At 32.4% G+C, this 23,349-nt stretch overlaps 2 protein-coding genes across 2 annotated transcripts in view; both read right to left on the bottom strand.

Moving 5' to 3' along the window:
- Positions 1-37: 37 nt before the first annotated feature.
- Positions 38-5,113, bottom strand: LOC126778151 (zinc finger protein OZF-like). The gene is made up of 6 exons (XM_050501581.1): positions 4,952-5,113; positions 4,216-4,774; positions 3,603-3,771; positions 2,987-3,081; positions 2,156-2,334; positions 38-2,069 (listed from the first exon to the last, which is right to left on the bottom strand). Exons 1-6 carry the CDS (start codon positions 5,060-5,062, stop codon positions 1,908-1,910), a joined length of 1,275 nt encoding a protein of 424 aa, XP_050357538.1. The 5' UTR covers positions 5,063-5,113; the 3' UTR covers positions 38-1,907.
- Positions 5,114-5,659: 546 nt separating this feature from the next.
- The window catches only part of LOC126774532 (ADP-ribosylation factor-like protein 16), a 28,480-nt gene continuing 10,790 nt past the window's right edge, over positions 5,660-23,349 (bottom strand). Inside the window, exons 2-4 of the mRNA XM_050496099.1 lie at positions 6,161-6,372; positions 5,950-6,048; positions 5,660-5,863 (exon numbers count right to left, since the gene is read on the bottom strand). Of these exons, the coding sequence (XP_050352056.1) occupies positions 5,660-5,863; positions 5,950-6,048; positions 6,161-6,232 (375 nt within the window). The 5' untranslated portion in view covers positions 6,233-6,372. The remainder of the gene's footprint in view (positions 5,864-5,949; positions 6,049-6,160; positions 6,373-23,349) is intronic.

Below are 23,349 nucleotides of genomic sequence, written 5' to 3'. Positions count from 1 at the left end.
TCGTTTTATTTAAAACTTTTACAATAATTCCAGCAAATATAAGAATACTTTCGTATGACAAATAATTAAAAATTATCGACCTTTATTATGAACGTTGCTTTGCAACTGTTCTGTTAAACCGTAGACAGAGAAACTAATAGATGCATTGACGATTTCCTTCTCGCTTAGACAAGAAAGAGAACGAAAATTACATTACAAATGGTATAAATAGAGATATAATTATCAAATCTTTTGTTCCTTATCACGTAACCACTTTTCACTAAGAAACACTAAGAAACTAGTTATGCAACCAGTACCACGAAGGACATTTACAATAAAAACCTAAAAATGCATCGTTGTATTTTGTCGTTGGACTACTGGAAAACATAACTAAGCAAATACATTCATCGTACATGTATTTCAATAATTAATTAAACTGAGCATCCAAATCTGTTCAGATGTGTTTAATTCACTCCTTAGTTATTTTATAAATTTTTTTAAATACAATTTGGCTCGTCTGATACTTGACTAATTTAACAGTTGGTGCGTTCATTATGTTTATTGTTCAATTTTTGCTTATTTTTATGTTAGAAAACGATTCTAATCCAGTGAAAAGACAGAAAAACAATCCTTATATCATATCAATGGTGCATTGTCGTATTATTTTATGTTAAAGCGATAGCAAGAAGAAAATTGTCGGCGTTTGTTTTCACGCGTAAGTACGACGGTTTTGTCCCTAAATATAGTTTCTCAGTGATGTTTATATATGCCATAGCATGACGAAATCGTATATTGCATTAAAATCCTAAAGGATAACCTATAATTATTTATCATGTCAGTGCTGCCAGCGTCAGCTAAAAAAGTGTCACGACTTTCGATAAAAAATATCGACTTATCGACAATGTTGTTTACATTGTCGATAATGTAATAACAAAAATAAAAAGTGCTTCGTTATATATAAATATGTTATTTTAATTCATTCGTTCTCCTATTTATAATTTCCTAATGACAACATTATTTAACATTCTTCATGAATTTATAATATTATTACATTCCGAGTCAAGAGGTTAACATAGAAATATATGTGGCAACCATTCTTTAGTAATAATTTAATTGAGTGTTTTAGATTTTAACATCTGAGGAGAATGCTAATCCAGTACCATTTAATAATACTCAAGTACTATTGAAAACAGAAACAAAAACAAACAATGCAACGGTCTTTGGGTGTAGTTGGAAAACAAAAAAATATTTTTATTAAAGAAATGTATAATGAATAAAAGTTAAATTTAATAACCTCATTCTGTTTTAATTAAATCCTGGAAATTATTAATCTCCTAAAACAGGGAATGCAGTTACTATGGCAACATTATACGCACACATTGACAAACTATCTCTGTCTCAATCGCGGCTTCACGGTCCCTTGGTCTATTAGTTTCTCTGTCTACGTGTTAAGCCCCGCTTGGCTCTTTCTGTCATTGTTGATTTGACATCCGAAAGAAGAAGACACATTAAATAATCACCCGCTAAACAACTATTTCAAGGCTTATTTTTCAATTTGAATATGTTTACTTTAATTTAAAACAAGCTATTTGTACATAATCTCACATAATGAATGTACTGAAAAATGTTAGTCGTTGAGAAATAAATTTAACTTAGGAAATAAAAACTATGCCGCCATCAGGACGCCAAATTTATTTGCAAAAACGCATTTACAAGGCGAAACATTTGAATTGAGACTTGCAGCTCCTAACATTTTCAAATTGCAAAATTATTTAAAAGGATTCTTTGTTTTGTAACACAAAGCCAGCTTTCGTGGACTAAATGTAACCAACGTGGTTTGCTGCAATAACAAACAATACGGCCGATATATTGACGAAGTACTCTTCAAAGCACACTCCGTAGTGCCGGCAGCCGACGGCCCGCTCGGTTCACGCGCACGTGCCGTCGGTGCGCATGCGCGGGATGTCGTGCAGCGCCAGGCGGTGCGCGCGCATGAGGTGCGTCTTGCGCTTCCAGCTGTCGGCGAACGTGCGCGCGCAGCCCGGGCACTTGTACGGCAGCTCGCCCGTGTGCGTGCGCGTGTGGCGCGTCTGCGGGCGACGTCGTACATTATACGAGCATTACGCATGAAACGAGTATTCGCTCCTCTTGGGTGACTGTGTTGCGCTGCACGTACCAGTCCGCTGGCGTCGTGGAAGGCCTTCCGGCAGTGCGCGCAGACGTGCGGGCGCGCCCCGCTGTGGCGCCGCAGGTGGCGCCGCAGCGACGACGCGGCGGCCGAGCGGAAGCTGCACTGCGAGCACGCGTGCGGCTTGGCGCCCGTGTGCGTGCGGAGGTGCACCTCCAAGTTGTGAGCTGGAAATAACAACAACAGGGTTAAGTCACCATCGCCCATACCCACGAGTACAGAATTTGAACCATTTCTTACGACGTCAATGCGCCGCCAACTATTGGATCTACGACGTGCGTGTACTCCGACGCACTTATCCTTTTAAGTCGTGACAGCAATACAACGCATTGAGTTTTTTATGATCCTAATTAATCAGGTGTTCACAGACGTGTTGTCCGTGCCGTTGATGTATCATTTCTGATGTCGCGATTGGCTTTACGTGTAATCGATGTACAAATTTAATTGGACTGATCGGAAGTACCTACTAAAGTTTGGCGATAGGATTACTGGGTATATTATTTATGGGCATTACAAAGTCCTATCACAAAAGATTATATGTCTAGGATAAATAGGGTTAAAATTATTATTATACATATTTCATTACACTTTCACGTCTTAACTAATAAACCGATTGCCTAAATGTATAATTTTCACAGACGTTATAGAAAAGGACATATGGTACCTAGCATCTTCTTACACCTCACACGAAAACGAAACCACGGGCGGAAATTAGTATGATAATAAATAAAATAAAATAGGATATTTCCAACACTGAAAAACTGATTCAGGTTACCATAAAAGATTATAGAAAAATAGACGTTTAACTATCCAGCTTACCTTGAGAAAATCCCCAACCGCAATATGAACATAGGTATTGCTTGATCTCCTCGTGAACTTTCATGTGACATTTCAGTACACTTTTATTTTTGAACCTGTGAATTAGTACATGACATTTCAATACACTGACAAACAATCAATATTTTAGTAAATTGTTTACTATCAATTATATCAAATAAAATCAAATTTATTGGCCCTGCTGTACTAACAAACACTTTTTCAACGACAGCGATAGATCTTACTGACTATTGCCGCCAAGAGATGAGCCACCAGAAACAATAACTCTCATTTTTGCACTTCATGTATGAACATATCTTTATATTAACAAAATATTTATCATCACTCTGTACTATAAGCTAACGATAACATTATTAGCTTTTGATTTAATATTAATATTTAATAAAATACATTATTAGCCTATGATTGATACCTACCCAGAGGAGCTTGCACAAAGCTCTACCACCAGTAAAATATTATTATATTATTTTGAACTATTCATTTCTGATACGAAGTGACTTATATATAGTCAAAGTTTAAAACAACCACCAATTCGAACATACAATACCCTAGCTATATGAATAACAATATTGAAAATAGTTAATATATTTTCCCATACCTCATGGAACATTTGTCGCAAGCAAAGGGTCTGACGTCTGAATGTCCTCTATTGTGTATAGTCAACTGTTTGTGATGTTTGAATCTCTTTCCGCATGTATTGCAAACAAACTTTCTCTCTTCTGAGTGTGATGTTGCATGATATGCTAGTTGATACGGTTTGGAAAATGCTGAAACAGTAAGAGGTTTGTATCAGTACACATTCCATTAAATTATTTTAGGTCCAATTGTAATGTTTAAAAAGAATTTAGATGGATTTATCAGCAGCAGAAATCTAAATAGTAACAAACATCTCTATTTATAACTTCACTTCTACTTTTGTTTTGAATTTTCATTTTAATTTTTGTATCTGCTTATTTATTTCTATCTCCATACAAAAGAAATAAATGCATAGTCAGGGAGTAAATATATTTGTGCAATGTTTATAATTTCATATATTATTAATATGTAAAAGAACCTTTTTAGGATAGTTACAAAGCTTCAAGCCGAGTAATAAGGTTTGTTAAGGTTAATAATAGTTGGATTCTTATACAATTTTACATACTATTTTATATATCAATTTTTTGGATCATTAAAGATCTGGTTTTTTCAAATAATATATATACAATACATACACTTTGGGCAATGATCACAGGTATATTTGTGCCCCGAATGCTCCTTCTCCATATGCTTAGTAAACCACTTTTGAGACACAAAAGATTTTCTGCAAGCTGGACAAATAATCCTTTTTGTCTCATCCAATACTTTTGAGTATACATTTTCAATGTCCTTACTCATTTTAGAATTGTTATCATCTTTATTAGAAACTTCATTGGACATTATAGAACATTTATGTGGCTTACAATTTGTGGTGACAGTCGGAACAATATTTGTCGATATATCTCTTAAGTTGCTCAAATTACAAGCAGTTTTATCAAAATTGTTTAAATTGTTAAAATTAGTTATGCCAATGGATAGTTTGTATTCGGGTAAAGTTAATCGCAGTTTATTAGTCTCTGGTTCCATGCTTTTAAATGTGTCAGGTTCAATAATAATGCTTGTTTCACTTCTAGAAGCAATGTTTTTGAGTGTAATATTTACATTCTGAGCTTCCTTTATAAATGTGTAGCATGACTCTATTTTTATAACACAATCATAACAAAACTGTCTTGGTAGCTTTTCATTTTCTGAAATCTATAAAATGCAATAAAAACGGTGTATAAATATATTATGCATAATTTTAATATTCTTCAATAAAATACATTTATTTCTACCAATTTGAAATGTATTCAACATTTAAATAAAATCTGATTAATGAATAATAAGTTCTTAAAGAGTACAGAATTGATAATATTAGAAAATAGTATGTACCTTAATATTTGTACTAAAGCAAAACATTTCTACTGCATTATCATTAAAATTATCTTTTTCCCACGTCGCCACTTCTCGCATACAACTACGGCATAGTCTTGAAATGTCCATAATCGATCAAGTGTCTAATAAATAACTTAGTATTTATTAAAAATATGTTTAAAAATAAATAATCAATACGAATTCAAATGATTTATTTGACATATTTACGTTCAAACTTCTGTCATATAATAAAGTCTGGCGTTTTGTTATAGCTTGAACTGAGAGCATTGGGATTGATTTATAAGTAACTAATATTATAATTAATCACCCTTATATAATAGAAAATATTTAATAATTTTAATGAAAACTCAAACAAAAAAGAATACATGGTGGCATTCAACCAATGAGGTCGAAGAATGAAATACTAAAAATAATACTTATAATAATTTTGACATTATAAGCTGTTTTGAAACTATACCTGTCTCCACGATTTTTCGATAAAGTTTGAGAATTTATATTAAAATAAAAAAATTCAATTCAAGAGTTACACCAAAGAATTTTCTTTTGTAGATATTATAAAGTTTTTTTACAAGAACTGAAAAATGTTTTGAATCTTATCAAACAATTCGCGATAATTCATGTATCTATTCATCTTGCGTTAATTAAATTGGCATGTAATTAGTTTTGTAGGTCAAGGATAATAAAACGCAATTTAACAAAAATATTTTAATTAGTTACTTTCGTTGTACGTTTTGTTTCTGCGAGGTGTGACCGTAGGGCGTCTAATCCTTCGCTTGTTAAAGGCGAGGCCTCGAGCAAAATTGGTGCATTTTGTAGTTCAGTGCTGAGTCGAGCGAATTGAAGCATGAGTAACGCCTCGTTTCGCATTTGCCTGTACGCTGCATCCATTTTACTTAACACCAAAATGAACTTGAAGAAAAATAAAAAGTTACATATATGAAATTGTCAATTTTCAAATGTACCTGTATTGAATAATTATTAGCGTAGCTTTAAACCTTAGCATTCTTCAACTTCGGTTCAGCCAATAATGTGTATAGCATAACAGCTGCTGCGGATATTTGACACAAGTTGGACGTATCCACAACAAATATTACCTGGAACAAAATAAATACACGGAAAAAACTCTACCCATATTATGCAATGTGTTTTTCTAGATACCTCTAAAATATGATTATTAATTTAGTATGATATAACTCTTTCACTGACCTTTTCAATACCATCAAAATAATTGCTCCACAACGTTGCCATTTCCCCGCCAACTTCACGAATTGAGAGCATTTGCTTTTTACCATTTTTATTGATGTAGCTAACGTCATAAATATTTGTCCCAATTGTTGGCACAGGACTATATGTGTAGTCTATCCCATCCGCGTCTTGAAGTTTTTTTAATAATGTAGTTTTTCCCGACCCTTTTGGTCCTAAACATAAAACTGTAATTTTGTTGTCTGGATCTTCCATTTCACTAAATGTGGTTCAAATAAACGTAGTGCCTAAATTCTCTTTGAATTTTGTTCAACGTTTATGTTTAGTCAATAAATCAAAAAGGTAGATTCAAGACACATTTTTATCTACTTGCCGCTAGATGGGGTTATATAATTTTACTATAAATTAGAATATTGTTAACTGTAAATTTATATAGTACTTATATTATTAATAATATTGATGTTAAAAATAATAGATTACTTAATAATATATAATACTATAAACAAAAGCACGGCTTATGGTTACTTTTAAATGTATGGAAGCTTTTTTTTAAGGTAATTTTTTTAATCTACTTAAGGGCGTTATCATTCTAGTAATGTGTCATTATATTTTGTTATACACTGAGTCACTTTAAGTATTATATTATGGTTATATGAATTGAAAAGCGCCGACATATGTATTTTAATTGAAAGAATTAAGGAGAAATTAGAAACAAAATAAGGTCTTTGATACATTTTTTTGACAAGAAATAGTAGTCCGAGCAGTGTTCAGACTAAATGTGTAAGAATAAATAGCGAAATAATTATAAATTATTTTCAAGTTTCATTATTTAGGTCTGTTTTGCTTGACTTTTGACCTGGTTGGGTATAATATCTTGGTCATCATCTGTGGTCTAAATTAAGTGACACGTGTGGTGAAGAAATACCATAAACACTTCATAGTGATCAATTTATTTAATTATTGGTACGAACATCAGACTAAACAGGTCAAGTACCCAGATGTATGTGCGTTCTGGTGAAAATGTACACTGTAATATTTCCTGCGCATGTTGGCCCTCGCGATCATGAAGACATCAAAATCATAGTTTTTTAACCATTTTTTTTATTCTTAAAGGCCGTAAAAAAAAACTCAATTACAATTTCCAAAATCAACATGTACCTACTAAGTCGCGACACTGTTCCCATTACATATGATTTTTTTTCATTTGCTCTTACATTATTTAGCCATGGCTTATAATATCATGATAGCCGTCAGGCTGACCTCGCATTGCAAGCATCGCCGCGGCATGTGGGTGTACCAGTGTAACATTCACTGACAAGTGTCCGAAATCCATTCAACCTTAAACTTGGTTTACGTTATAACGCATATCTAACGCTGTCTTAGACTTTGTTAGTGATAAACTATTATCGATACTGATATCAAATGATTTTTTAGTTATTTAATAATTTGTATGATATAATTTTCATTTCATTTAGCTTATATTAACCCATAAAGGTTTCATGTAGCTTATATTAACCCATAAAGGTTTAATTTAATAGGTAGGAAGTGTTTCTTTATGACCAAAACAATTTTGTCTGGTCAGGAAACGATAATTTTCATTCCAATTTTGGCAAGGTTTTTTTTAAAGAAAGATAACAAAATTTAACGCAGTTTTTAAAGGTTGTTCGGTCAGATTTCAATGTTAACACATTTACGTATCATTAAAATTGAATATTTTTGTTTAAAATTGATAATTAAATTCAAATAAATAAGGTCGAGTAATAAGTTTTTTTTATTCCATAGTGTTTTTTAATTTCCTTTTTCTGTTGACGATTATATTATTACTTTAAAAAGTCTTTTAATTATATTTTTTTGCTTACTAGTAATGTATTATTATGAGATAAATACATAAAGCGAATAACACAATGTTAACCAAGAGCATAACACTCAAAATAAATGAAAAATTAACACGAATCGACGCATGCCCCTCTCTATACGTTGAGGTTAGCAACTGACAGCTGTAGCCCGCGAATTTCGACTGCGTAACTAGGACACACCCTTGACCCACTGACTCACTGCCAGCTCCATTGTTTTTCAACAATCAATAAATAATACGCCGAGCAAAACTCTTTACGATGGTTTGCGCAATCGACTCATCGCCATTACTGGTGGACTAATTTTTAATTTGTGTAGTTTGGGCTTTTTTATTCTTAGTGCAACACATGAATTATTTTTATTCAAAATATTATTTCAATTGAGTGAAATCTAACTGTTTAACATACTTTTATTATATTGAAAATATTTTGATGTTAAAAATTATTCACGCACATTTCAAAAACACATCTTGTTTAAAATTTAATTTTAATATAATCTTATTGGTCGAATGTTGTTCAGCCTACTTAAAATGTTTTGATGTATTCTGACCTTGGTTGTTTATTGTTAAGTCTACGTGTAGATTAGCTAGCTGTATGGCAATTTAAAATGTTAGACGAATACAAAATATATTTATATTGATAAATATATTCAAATAATAGACATAATAATAATAACAACATAGAAACACTTGCTACGTTTGGCTAATGATTAGCTGTAATTAATATTCAAAAATTAATTTGCTAATGCATGTAGATAATGATATATCTGGAAAAATATTGCTTATTTTTAAACTTAAATTAACGTAAGAATAATTTAAGGACACGAGATGGTTTTGCTTGATGAATATCGCGAGGGTTATCGCTTGGCCTCCCGCTAAAACGACCGGAATCCAAACGTTAAAGTTTGGATACTTAAAAATATTAAAAAAACAATGCAACAATGACCTTACCATTGTTTGGCTATCAACAATTATCAAGATTCATGCGTTAAGATAAATAATTAAAGCTAGTTACATATTCGAGGTTTTTAGGAAAATAAACTTTTTCATTACGTAATTATTATTTTTTTATAATTTTCGATAACTGAAACCAAATAAGGATTTAAGTTCATTCACAAAATAAAATGTTGGTAAAGATCGTTTAGAAAATATTGTCACGAATTTTGTTGTCTTAAATAAGAGTTTAATTATTTTTTGCTTATACCTCTTACATTACGTAACCACCTACAAAAACAAAATAAACACCGACTTTGCCTGTACACTTAAAAATAAAACTTAAAAGTTTTGTTATACATGTTACGCTAAAGATGACTATTAAAAATAACACACAATATTACTGTAATTAAAATATTTACAATACTCAATCAATTACGTTTGAGACGGTGTTCATTTCGGAAATTTGGTTCACAACCTCTCTATTAAATAACATTATTTACAGGCCTTACTAAAAGCACTGCTGAAATGAGACAACGAAAAGCACTGCTGAAATGAGATAACAAGTGATAAATCCGCGAATCTATTCCAACCTTAGGTGGAATAATGCCACACTATTTCTTTTTTAAATGGTACCAGCGTTAAGGTATATAATCAATTTAAAAGAAGAATTAAAATCGGCTCACAATTGTCGAATATATCAAGTTACACACAAAAAAAAACCGCTGTCTCAAGAATCTCATTTGTTGAATTTAAATAAAAGTATATATTTTTGAAAATAAACAAAATATAATTCGAAATACTACAGTATCTCATTCCATCTTATGGCGTCACGTGTGAGGTCGACTCGCAAGCAACGCTCACTTGAACTTGATCGTAGCTTAAATTTATTCACGAAACTGTTATGTAAAGATGTAATATTACAGTTATAATCATACAGTTATAGATAGTGTGAGGTAATAAAACCAGTTAATTCTAAAACTTTCCACTAGTGGGGTCTACTCTATATTTTATTTTATTCACTCCAGTTTTGACCTCCAAGAGATTATGTATGACGAAATTATTCTCTGAAAAAACTCAGCAGCGACACACGCGGGTGTATTCTTTTTAATGACAATAAGGTCGTAGGTTTGATACATAAACTAATATATTAATATGTTTGTATCCTAGGTATTTTTCTACTATAATAATAATATGATATTTGTTTTTTATCAAATTATAAGGAACAGGAATAGAGAGTGCTTGCGTTTGCCCATAAACTTGTGTACGATATTAAGTAGATTAATATGTCGTGCGTTTACTGTCGGCCTTTCCTTGAAATAAACCGCCCGTAACCCGTGATCGAAATTTGAAGAACATGATTTATATTGTATGTTTTATGAACAATACTGCTTTGTATAAACTGTTTAAGTTGAGAATGTTTATTTATTAATAAATTTCTACACAAAGACAACACGTCTGAGGAAGCGCCTACCAATCTACCAGACCGCGCTCTCGATATAACAATATTTCTACAAGTATATAGTATTATTTCATTTACATATTTATTTCCGATCTGAAAAGCAAAATATTATTTATTTAAAAAGCAATGTATTGATTATACATTTTTAGTACCATAGTACTCAGTTTAGATATCTCCGAAAAAAAAAGACAAATAAGGCACGATATGTAAATTTTTATATATATTTAAGTGTCGTAAATCTTATAACGATTAGTTCTCTAAAATGCTACCAAAAATTTACATATATATGTGTAATCTAAGAGATATAAAATTTGGTTTTGAATAACGCGAAAGTATTCAAATATCAAACTAACCTAACCTAAGCTAACATTGTTATCTGTGACCAATATGGCCGCTCCTTTCACTGCGCCTGCGCTGCGTCGCGTGACAGAAAGCGACAGTGACACTGTGACGATGTTACTGCTTACTTGCTTCACGAGATTAAGTTGAAGTTTCCAATTCACTCGCGATGCAATAATGGCAATAAAATATATTGCACAATGTTTATTACTAGCTTTTACTAACGGCTTCGGTCACATCTTTGCATATAACCGTTTGCCACGACGAGTTTTAAGATAAAAAGTACGAGTTTCACCAATATCTGCCAAATTTATATATATACAGATAGCCGTTGTGACGTTTAAATATTCAACAGTCTCTTTTATTAATTGTAATAGATATAATTAACTTTTAAAAAAAATCCCCGTATTTGAAAATATTATTAAACAGATTTAGATCTATATCACGATACGAATCAGAATTCGAAGAGGAATACGATTCAGCTGAACCATTTTTCCATGTATAAAATTTATTAGATTTTTTTAATTGTATTTATAGTTGAAACAAATAAAGTAACAGTTCGTTAATATTCTATATCCCAATGCTTGGCAATGCTTCTTTTTTAAGAAGTTTTGAGGTTATTAGATAAAGTTGCTTCAATTCAGGGTGGCATTATATACGTGGCATAATCTTATCCGACATATGCACTATTCACATTGTTTCCTTTATTACTGAACACATAAATTGTAAACACAAATTAAGTGCTTGTCTAAATTTGAACCCGCGATCTTCTGATTAGATCCACGTATTTTATACATTTGGCCTCGGCTCTTTATATAGATATTATGATTATAGAGAAATGAATAAGAGAAATGATGATTCAAATTTGATCGTTAAATAAACGAAAAATATTATTTCTTAAAAATATTGTAAGCACTTAAAACAAACTGTTTTACTTCAAAATTCTAAAAATACCGTAGCATTGATGAAGTTGGCTCTGAATAAAAAAATACTTGCAAAACTATTAAAACGAAAAAAGTTCTCGTGGGATTGTCACTGATTGTCTGTTAAAACCGTGTAAGTTATTTTTTAATTTTTTTGTGATGGTAACACTACAAGTGTTTCTTCAATAAAAATCGAAAACAATTATACACACTAGATAAAATGCTGATACATATGTGTTAATTTTTAATAAATGGATTTTTGTAATAAATAATTCATTCCTAAACTAAAACTTAATTTATTATAAAATGCACTTTAAGCCATCCATCAATTGTAAAATATAATAAGATAAATAGTATCCAATTAATTTGGTGTGAGGTTTGTTTTCATTTATTTAATTATATCTGTCGGAATAAATATTTTGTAATGGCAAATATGTTTGTCATTAATGCAAAATTAATAAAAAAAATGTTTTAATATTTCAGTTAATGAATTTGTCCATTATGTAAAATGATAAGTTTAAATCACACTACGGAGCTCAGTTTAAAGAGAAGTATATTATTGGGAGATTCATTAGAAATGTTAGAATAAATATTTTATATTATATATTTATTGAGAAGGTTACCATACTATATAAAATAAGATGAAATAATAAGGTATAGCGATTATGAGGAAATTTATTGATTAAGTCCTGATTTTAGCAAACGTCAAGACGAATATTGTGGATGTGTCTGATTTGTGCCGATGTGTGCGAGATTAAAAATATAATATTCATTGCAGTAGAATTTTCATTGCAATAATTTAAAAGAGATTCATCGAAAGTGAATTTCCAGCCAAATAAGCACTTTATAAACTAAGATGCACTAAAAGTTATCATTTGATAAAACACTTCCACCATCTTCTCCAAAATGTTATAATTATTTATGCTGTATATTGGCGTACATTAATTTTATTGTATTCGATTAAAATATTTGAATATATTCTGATTAGAAAATAGAATAAATAAAGTGAAATCATTTTTTTATGTCCGTTATGTAATATGAAAAGTTATTCTTTAATACAACGAAAGAGAGATTTGTACGTCTCGTATGATTCGGCAGAACGGTCAACGTGTTAACGATAAAAAGCTATTGCTATCAGTGCACGCAATAGTTACATTAATTAGACATTTTTATGTCACCGTCCCTTTTCAACATGAACAATTGTGTATGTCTGTTTCGTTCTAAATGAACAAAGTCTGTGTTATCGCGCGAAAGCGGTCGCGTGCGCGCGCGCCGGTGAAAGAGTCGATGACCTGCGCGGGAGCAACGAACGTCTTTGCGCGCAACCCCCCATCCCCGCGGACCGCACGCACCGACACCACATGGAGCTGACGACACACACATTTCTGACTTTTTTACACTTATAAGTAATATGTAAAAATATTTCAAAGAATATTTCTGAATGTTCCTAAATAATAAAATATTGTAATTTAATGATTTCACACAAAAGTTAAAAGGTTCTTTAAATTCGAATGACTAAAATGTTTTATGTAGGAATAATACAAATTAATGTTATAACAGGTATTAGCCATTATTTCTATTGCCAATGCGTTGTCGTCCCACAGCTGGGTAAAAGAGCTTGGTCCACCACGCTGGTTCAGTAGGGGTCGGTTGATACATATGGGGCAGAATTTCAACCGATGCATGTTTTCACCATCGTTTCTTTTACCGCTGATCATTATGAAAATTATAAACATAATTTGGATCGTTTCATGTTACATAATGTTATGAAATATCTTAAATATAATATGTATAACATTTTATATATAGGTATTAAGCTCTCTTAATATGAGAGTTATGTCTCTATAAAATTATTTTCTGTTTTGAATGTTAATATCTTTTGCTAGGGCTTGGTAGGGCTTTGTGCTAGCTCGTGTAGTTAATAGTATATTGTTGTGTTCCAGTAAGAAGGATGAGTGAGCCAATGTAACTACGGGCACGATTGGGTTTGAGAAAGAAAGTGCATGATTCAAAAGACGATAAATAAATATACATACTGGTGGTAGAGCTTTGTGCAAGCTCGTCTGGGTAGGTACCACCCACTCATCAGATATTCTACCGCAAAACAGCTGTACTTGGTATTGTTGTGTTCCGGTTTGAAGGGTGAGTGAGCCAGTGTAATTACAGGCACAAGGGGCATAACATCTTAGTTCCCAAGGTTGGTGGCGCATCGGTGGTGTAAGCGATGGTTAACATTTCTTACAATGCCAATGTCTAAGGGCGTTTGGTGACCACTTACCATCAGGTGGCCCATATGCTCGTCCGCCTTTCTATTCTATAAAAAAAAACCATCTATTAATTCAGAAACGTTATTGTAATTTTTTTACCCTTGTAGAGTATCATAAACCATATTTATTTTTAAAGATTAAATATTCACTTAACTTTTAATAGAAGAAAAAAAATAATGTAGCTCAAAATGCTAAGCATTTAAAAAAAATCTTTGCCTTAATTCGGTTAGACAAATAAAAAATAATAATAATTTCTATGTTTAATTTAATCTGCAGTCAGCTCTATGTTATATAATCTAGCGATGCATTAGACGCACACACTCTCGCGGTGCAATCCCGCAGCACACAAACTTGGGCTTCTAATAGATGATAGGTCGCGTTCATAATAGCCACTCGTCTAGGAATACATATTTTCTATATAATAACTTATTTCAATGTTGATTAAGCTTTGTATACTTGACGGTTATTTTTTTTATAAAATTGGAAGCTAGTGGGCCACCTGATGGGAAATGTCACCACCGTCCTATATATTCTATACATCGCCAACGCGCCACCAATCTTGGGAACTATGATGTTATGTCCTTTGAGCCGGTAACACTGGCTCACTTACCGTTCAAACCGAAACACAAAATATTAATATTGCTGTTGGCGGTAGAATATCTGTTGAGTGGTGGTAAAAAATTGGATAATACGTCATTATTTAAATTTTCTTAAATTACATTTTTTTTATACTGCTACGATAAATTCTTACAAAACGTTTAACCTTACAGTACGTAAGGCTGTTCTGTAGGATAATAGAAAGTGATATTCGACATTAACTATAATAATTATAACATTACAAAAATATAATAAGTCAATTGTCAACATTTTACGGGTGAGTAATGAAGTGAGTTCTTATAGAATAGTAATGCTGTAGTAAAAAGTAATTAGCTTCCATATATTTATATCAATTATATATAGCATAATTTAATATATATTTTTCTGAAAAATATACTGGGCGTGAAATAATATTTTGAAAACGATTTTAATGAAGATATTATTTTTATGGAACTTTAATTGAAAAGAATGTGTCTTAATGGCACATAATATAATTAAAATATATTTTATATTTTAATAAGAAATTTTCGTATACAATGTGAAGTTGTCCTAGGAATAGTTCGCCAAGTGAAAGTGAGCGTGTGTTGGTGTGTATCAGCGCATGTCGCTACACCCCGCACACATAAGCGCACTGCACTTTCTGAACGCATAGACAGTTTCAAAGCTAGCAGCCATTTCTTAAACTTTTCAAAAACAAGACTATTCTATCGATTTTCTAATATTTAGAAATAAATTTGAACTTTTTTCGAGATATTAAGAATAAAAAAGAAAAAATAATTTGCTTTTAATTTATTTGATATAATTAGTTATTTTAAATAAAATTTTCTCTTCACAATATAAACGCTCATTCGAATTAATTCTGTTAAACGTGAAATACAGACAATAAAGTAAACGTGATCGTAATATTTAGTGTATTACATAATATGTTTCTTGTATCCTACAGACGCAGTCGCGGGCAGCCATGAGACGTGTATTAATAATTTATGAGAGAGAAGCCGGTGCCTTTATTATGGAAAATTTTACCACCCGGTAGGCAGTTGCTTTCATAATTATTCGCAATGGCTTTTAAAAATAGATGTTTACTCTGTCATGTATTTGTTCTTAAATAAATATTTTTTATTTTAGTTTAAAAGTGTTTTTGTCAACTTCTAATATTATTTAGGCAATGCAACACAGCATGTAAAACTCCCATTGGTGGACAGAAGCTGCTTCCCCTGTTGGGAGTAAAGATTCGAGTTTATTTCATCACGTTGTCTCATTGGTGGTTTGTATGTATATATGTGTCAGGATTTCTTCCGACATCGGCCACGTGTTTCTTCACCGGCAAGCATGAGATAAATTACAAAACAAATTAAGCTCGTTAAAATTTATTACTGTTTGCTCGGATTTGAACCCACGTTTTTCGGTTATATCGATATCTGCACGTTCTATCCGCTATACTGACAATTTTTTTTTCAAACATGTTTTTGACTATAATAATTTTTTTTAATAATATCCTGGGACATTTTTATGTAAATTCTTTATATGTATTTTTATATGTTTAAATAAAAGCTATCCATTCTGTATATAACACATTATTGATTATATTATTCGCGGTTCGAAAAAACATTTAATAAAAATATAATATAATTTCTCTTGCTAGATAATATATTTGAATAAAGTTAATTTCACACGGCGAAAGCTGCGTGAAACAGCTTGTCGAATCTTATGTAGAAAGTTAAATCTTGAATATTTAATCTTCTATATTATTTATATTTTTACGAGCTTTAAATTGTATGTAGACAAACTAATTTATAATAGTATCTAAAATATTTTAACTTAAGCACTAATGTTATGAACATTTTTTCGATACCACAATACCTATTTTTATTACATTACTGGTTTCTACCCGCATCTTTTGAATGTGGGGGGGGGGGGGGGTATTAGTTACCCTATGTCCCTTTATGTAGCTCTGACAATGTGTGTGCAAAATTTCATGACAATAGGTTCAGTAGTTAAGACGTTAAAACGTAACAAACAAACAAATTCACGTTGGCATTTACAATATTAGCAAGGATTATGTTCGTAGAATTCACGCTTATACGATTCGATAAATTTCAATAAAACGGCGTGGTGATAGATCCCAAACTGGGATAGCTTAAACGGTATTTATTCAGGAAAATAAAACGGCTACCCAAGGGATATTCCAAGATTTAAGCATAATGTGAGCCTAGTAATGTATTTAAGCACATAGCTTGTCTAGGAATTATTGTGTAACATACAAACAATCTTCAATACTAAGTTCGTTATTACGTAATATTTTTTCAATACTATATATATATAATATATAAACGGCATCTAAACGATTAAGCTTAATCCATTATTTCATTGTGTGTGTTGTGCAGTGATGCATTTCTCCTCCCACCAGAGTGAATGCACTCTCGCCGCTGTTATGTAAGCTGCGCTTGCGCATGTCGGCGCGCGTGTGTGCGTGCAAAAAATACATTAGTGTTAGATTGGCTTAGATGTATGCGTTTATTTACAATGAGATTTAAGTCGTTAATGTTTGAGAGATCGGGATTTGATTAATTGTATCTATTTTTGTTGTAACATTCGTTTTATTGACTATTAATAACATTGACGTATGTATGTGCACTGGATGAGGTTATCGAGAGACGAATTTCAATAAACAACACAAACATTTCATAATAAAGTAATTATCATTACTATGTTGTTTTACTTTACTTTATACTTTATCGTACACCATAAAGATCAAAAAATACAAAACATGGATACAACCTAATTATGAGTAGCATACAACTTTGGCGACCTTATCGTTACATAGTGATCTCTTCCAAGAAAGCAGCGGCGTAAGGAATTGGTTATAGGATATGAGGTGTTACCATATTCATTATAATATGTAGGTCTAATATATGCAGTAATATTGATTGTCTGTTTTGGGCATAACGGTAACTACGTGTTGGTTATCAGTATAAAGTGCAACTGTTGAGTTATTAATTTTGGCAACACATTGTCAAGTTCTTTGGTAAAAAGGAAATGGAAATTATTAATTAATTTAACACATGTATTTCATTAATAAATTAAATATATAGAAGACATATAGTTACATGTTTATCGAAATTAATTTTAATTGAAATAAAATTAAACGAATTTTACTAGAGAACTAAATACGATTATAATAATTTCCTTTATTCTCATATTATTTAAGTATTTCAACAATAATTGAAAAAAATTAAGTTAACAAAAGTATTTTTTTATTATATTTATCGATTTCTCTCCTATTAGTTGAGGAAGCGTGGTTTGTTAAATGTAATAGGAGACGGACGCGACGCGGCAAAACGATAAGTCACGCATTTCAAAATAAATTACTTAAATTTATCATATCTACTAGTAAAAATAAGTGATAAGGGAAGACTAAATAAATAAATGTTTTTTATTTTTATCGACAATGATACTATGTGACGTATTAACCAACTCTTACGTCGTCCACGCGCCACCAAGTTTGGAAACTAAGATGATATGCCTCTTGTGCAAATAGTTACACTTGCTCCATCCCTCCAAAGCTGAACACAACAATAGTAAGTATTGATGTTGAGCATTACTTAATTAGCATATCTCAGCGGGATAGTACCTACCCAGACGGGATTGCACTAACTTTTTTACTATATGAATAACTAGCAGAAACCTCGGTGACCAAATAAAATGTACGACTATTTTTATGACTACGGATTGAAGCGATTTTAAATGATATATATATTTAAATGACCTTTTTGTATATTTGTACAACCCTTCATACACGATTTTACCCCCCCTTCATAGGGTGAATTAAAAAAGAATCTGTCAAGCTTGCGAGTTTGATCGAGTATAAAACATCCAAAAACAAAAATATTCGCATTTATAATATGAAGTGATATACGAAATTAATATTAACGCATGCATTGGATGAAAACGATACCTGAACGAATTGAAATAGTTACTATATATGGACATAATGTAGAATTCCATATAATATATTTAAAAACAAAATATATTTTACTAGTGTTCGCCGTTCCGTCCGCAGCTTCGCGCGCATGTAAGAAAAGGTAGGAAATGTTGGTGTTGAATGGGAAGTATTGTTACAGAAAAGCGACTATGTCCTTCCTCATGGTTCAAGCTTACTTTATACCAAATTTTATGAAAATTGGTTCAGCCGTGAAAGCGTAACAGACAGAGCTGCTTTCGTATTTATAATATTAGTATATATTTAGGTTAGTTCTATAGTAGCATTATTAAGCTATTGTATTTGAAATAGAAAATTTCGATCTTTTAGTTAGCTTTCATCGTTCGATTTAGAGCTAGAGAATCGAACTCACTTGCACGACTCAGTAAAGCGAAAGCGACCACGAGGCAACGTTTATAAAGCTGCGGCCGCACCTGGGAAACCAATTAAAGTTGTGAGGTATTTTTCTATAGAGATTCCTTTTTCAGCAAACATGCTATCATTGCGAATGTTTTAAATCAAGGCTTATTCTTCATTACCTTATAACTTAAAAGTATAGGTGTTTTATTTTTGGAGAATGGAGTTTGTTTTTTAACATGAGAGATTTTTACGATGATCAGTAGACCGGCAGCCTGAAGGCTGTGAGCAGACAGCAAAAGTTGAGTAAGCAATAGAAATTTGTGTGGAGATGTGATGCAGCTGTCGGTGGAATACACGCTGAAATTATGACGAGTATTATTATTTCTAGTACAAATTAATATATGATTTTCCTAAACATAATTTGTTTTCTATTGAATAAAAATTATTTACATTAAAGCCTTAAATGTATCAATCTATCAATCAACAGCATTTCGTAGTCCACTGCTGAAAATAGCCTCTCCCAAGGTGCGACAAAGCTCTCGATTCCGTCCCGTGGGTGTCGTAAAAGGCGACTAAGGGACAGGGAAAAGGGGGGATGGGCAGCAGTGTCTTACCCATAAACAACCTAATCCCCTACTGCGCTCGCCAACACGCCTGCCCAACGTGGCGAGTATGGGAAAACCCTACTAAATGGTAGATGCGCTTAAATGTATACAAATAATTATTAAAATGGCTACTGTACAAATCATGAACGCATGGAATGCCCAGCCTTCTTGTCACTAGTAGAGGCAACAGGATAAGGAATTTGAAATTACCGTGTCATGTACAAATCAAAATGGCGAAGTGGTTAAATTGAAACCTCCTCCTCAAGAAGAGAGGAGTTCTTTTCCTAGTGGGCAGCTTTACGTTTTTACATTAAACAACTCATTACGTCAAATATCACAATATTGTATGAGTACTCAATTTATGATATCTGTGTTTCCATCTAGATCTCATAAATTGGTAAGTACATGTCGTTATTCTTTTCTTTGGTGATTCCGGACAATGCAAGGAAACAGTACAATAGAATCGTTGGTAAATACTTCCATATTGTCTCACAGTGTTGGGTTCCGCGGTAAGTCTATAGATAGTGATGTACCGGTATCCTCTGATTATTTGATAAAGTTATCCTAAATATTCAATGGGGAGGAATAAATGACAGCTAAATTATGGTATTAAGGCAAGAGGACCGAAAAAGGACGGATGGGTTGTGGCTGAGGATATCACTGTTGATAGAATTACAAGCAATAAGACAGTTACCTTTTCTACAAAGAATAAATAACAGCTTGTGAATGTTCTACTGTAAAGCTAAGGCCTCCTCTCCATTTGAGAAGGTTAGCTTATTCCACCACGCTGCTCCAACGTTTATTTGTGGATACATATGTGGCAGAATTTCAGTGAAATAAGACACTTGCAGATTGCAGGTTGTCTTATGATGTTTTCTCTCACCGTCGAACACGAGATGAATTATAAACATGAATTTCAAATGTAATAGTAAATATCAATTTATTATTAGCCTTTTTTTATATAGTTAACTAACCCAGTATAACTTTAGAGTGAGCAAAATTAGACTTATTTAAAAAAAGGCTTTATATAAATCTAATAATAATTGTTTTAAGGAGCAAAAATGAACAATACTCTCGTATAATTTGCATACAACGTATACCGTACTTTCACTGCGCCCTTCGCGAGATCTGACGTAATCGAGCGACTACAGCGAGCGGCTTGCAAATTTCTAATAGCAATTATAAGATTGAAGCGAGCTAGAGAGAATTTTCTACTTTGAAGTTGGCAAATTACAATATTTCAATATTCAATAACCAGAGATTAGTATCGGCGTGTTTACATTTTGTTATCTGTATAAACTCATACATTTCCAGGCCGTCTAGGCATCAATTACTCTACCGCCGAACAAAAATACAATATTACTAGGTTCCAGCTCGTAGTTGTGTAACCTTTAAACGTCCCGCTGCTAAGAAAAGACTTTCTCTCCTCTACGAGAGCTTCTTCCACCAAGCTGCTTCAATGCGGGTTGCTGTGGTACACATGTGGCATTTCAGTGAAATTCGACACATGTAGCAGTTCATGCATGTTCGACTCATGTTTTCCTTAACCTTTTTGCCGCCCTATGCCCGGGCCTACTTGGCCTACAGGGAACTCTGCCCCATTATAAAAAGTAAGTAAGTAACAGCCTGTAAATGTCCCACTGCTGGGCTAAGGCCTCCTCTCCCTTTTTGAGGAGAAGGTTTGGAGCTTATTCCACCACGCTGCTCCAGTGCGGGTTGGTGGAATACACGAGTGGCATAGTTTCAATGAAATTAGACACTTGTAGGTTTCCTCACGATGTTTTCCTTCACCGAAAAGCACGAGATGAATTATAAAAAGAAATTAAGCACATGAAAATTCAGAGGTGCGTGGGTTCAAAACCCGGGCAGGGTTTGAACCCACGTTCATCTATTAAGATTCACGCGTTCTTACCACTGAGTCATCTCGATTTTTTTTTGCCCCCTTATGTAATTATTAAATCAGTGGTTTGCCAAATGATGTTATGTAAAATGGAAAAAAATCTGGTAAATATTTGTCTAATAAACTATTTTTATAACCATTAATTTATACTTGCTTAAAATGTACGCCAAAACATGTTTGTAAATATTGTCATTTGTTTATTATCAACCCCAGGAGGATATTTAAGATGCATTAGGTTTTTGAAAACACATTTTTTTTCGTTTCGTGTTAAAAGCTCTACGTGGCACACATATATCGCAATAACATACCTATAACTTACCAAAAGAAAATATAGCTAATTTATTAGTTTTATTAAAAACTGAAATGGCCCAGTAATAAGAACGCGTGGCTCTTAACCGATGATCATGGGTTCAAATCCGGGCAAGCACCACTGAATTTTCATGTGCTTTATTTGTGATTATAATTCATCTCGTGCTTGACGGTGAGGAAACCTGCATGTGTTTAATTTCACTGAAATTCTGCCACATGTGTATACCACCAACCCGCATTGGAACAGCGTGGTGGAATAAGCTCCAAACCTTCTTCTCAAAAAGGGAGAGGAGGCCTTAGCCCAGCAGTGGGACATTCACGGGCTTAAAGTTACATTACAGTATTAGTTTTTGAATTTAACTGACAACTGTAACAATCAAACGAACGAACCCTTTTTCTTTGTAAATTGTTGAAAAAATCACTTCAGTGTAATTGCAATAAAATTAAAAATGGCGTCATTAGCGGAAGTTTCATTGAAATGATATGAACTTTAATATTTTCCGTACCTCGCTCACCTCGAAATAATTTAATTTTTGAAATTGCACGTGTAAGAGTTTAAGGTTTAAAAAACTCATTTAATATGGTATGGTATCATACAGATGCTAATATTCTAGTTAGGCTTTTTTTGTATATGGCCTTATGAGTTTCTCTAAGATATTTTTATGAGAAATTTTAACCAATTTTCACTTACGTATTTTATTATAGTGCTAGAACAACTCCTTGGTTCAAGTTTTTTTGATTATTTTCTTAATATTAATTACAAAGAGACAAGTAAGTAATTAATTCATCATGTGAATTCTTTTTCTCATTGTGCGGCATATACATTTATTTCTCAAAAATGCGCAGAATATTCAAATTAAGTTCGAAAAAAGAATACGCAATATATCACATTTATGGGGTAAGTACGAACGAAAATCGATTTGAATAAAAAAAGTTTCTATTTGTTTTTTTTTATTGACAGTTTATTAAGTTGTGGTTTTCTTTAAAGGACCGTCGCTATGCTGTTACTTTACAAGCAAATTAAATACGATTGGTCGGAGAACAAATTAAGTAACATTTTCTGAGAAAAACACTATTTCATACAGACAGACAGCTTCAGCGGCAAATGCATGAAATGAGTTACCATAAAATTAATGATTAATTTTTGTTTTAAATAAATGCTTATATCCTTTAATGATCGTGAATCTTAATCATCGCAGTCAATGTTGCGTGTCAAAACAATTAGTTTCTATACTTCACGATCAAATTCACCGGTTATTTAACAATTTACAAATTTGTTGAATAACCTCGTTTAATGAAATGATTATCAATATGTACTTAAAGTTAATTTAAAATAATGATCCTTGACGGTTCCGATATCGAATTATTCCCTGACATTTTGGTTTTATCAGAAGTCTTTTCAATTTCATTTATGGCCTTGAAACATTTTAATTGTTTAAGAGTGGCCACTGATATAATTAATTAAAACACAGTCTCATGTTCTTTCTAATTATTCATTTGAGAATAATCTGAATTATATTATGACTAATAGCTTAAACTAGTTTCGTAATTTTATACATTCATATTCGGGTATACCGGTGCACTGGACGTTCTAGACGCCGGCGGGTCCTATTTACCCTTCTTTATAATTGTAACGCGTAAATGCGTTTTTCCAGTGAGATAGAAC

Source organism: Nymphalis io, chromosome 2, assembly GCF_905147045.1.
Source record: "Nymphalis io chromosome 2, ilAglIoxx1.1, whole genome shotgun sequence".
In the NCBI taxonomy this organism is placed as follows: domain Eukaryota; kingdom Metazoa; phylum Arthropoda; class Insecta; order Lepidoptera; family Nymphalidae; genus Nymphalis; species Nymphalis io.
The sequence above is the reverse complement of the archived record's forward strand: the minus strand, read 5'-3'. Positions and strand labels throughout refer to the sequence as shown.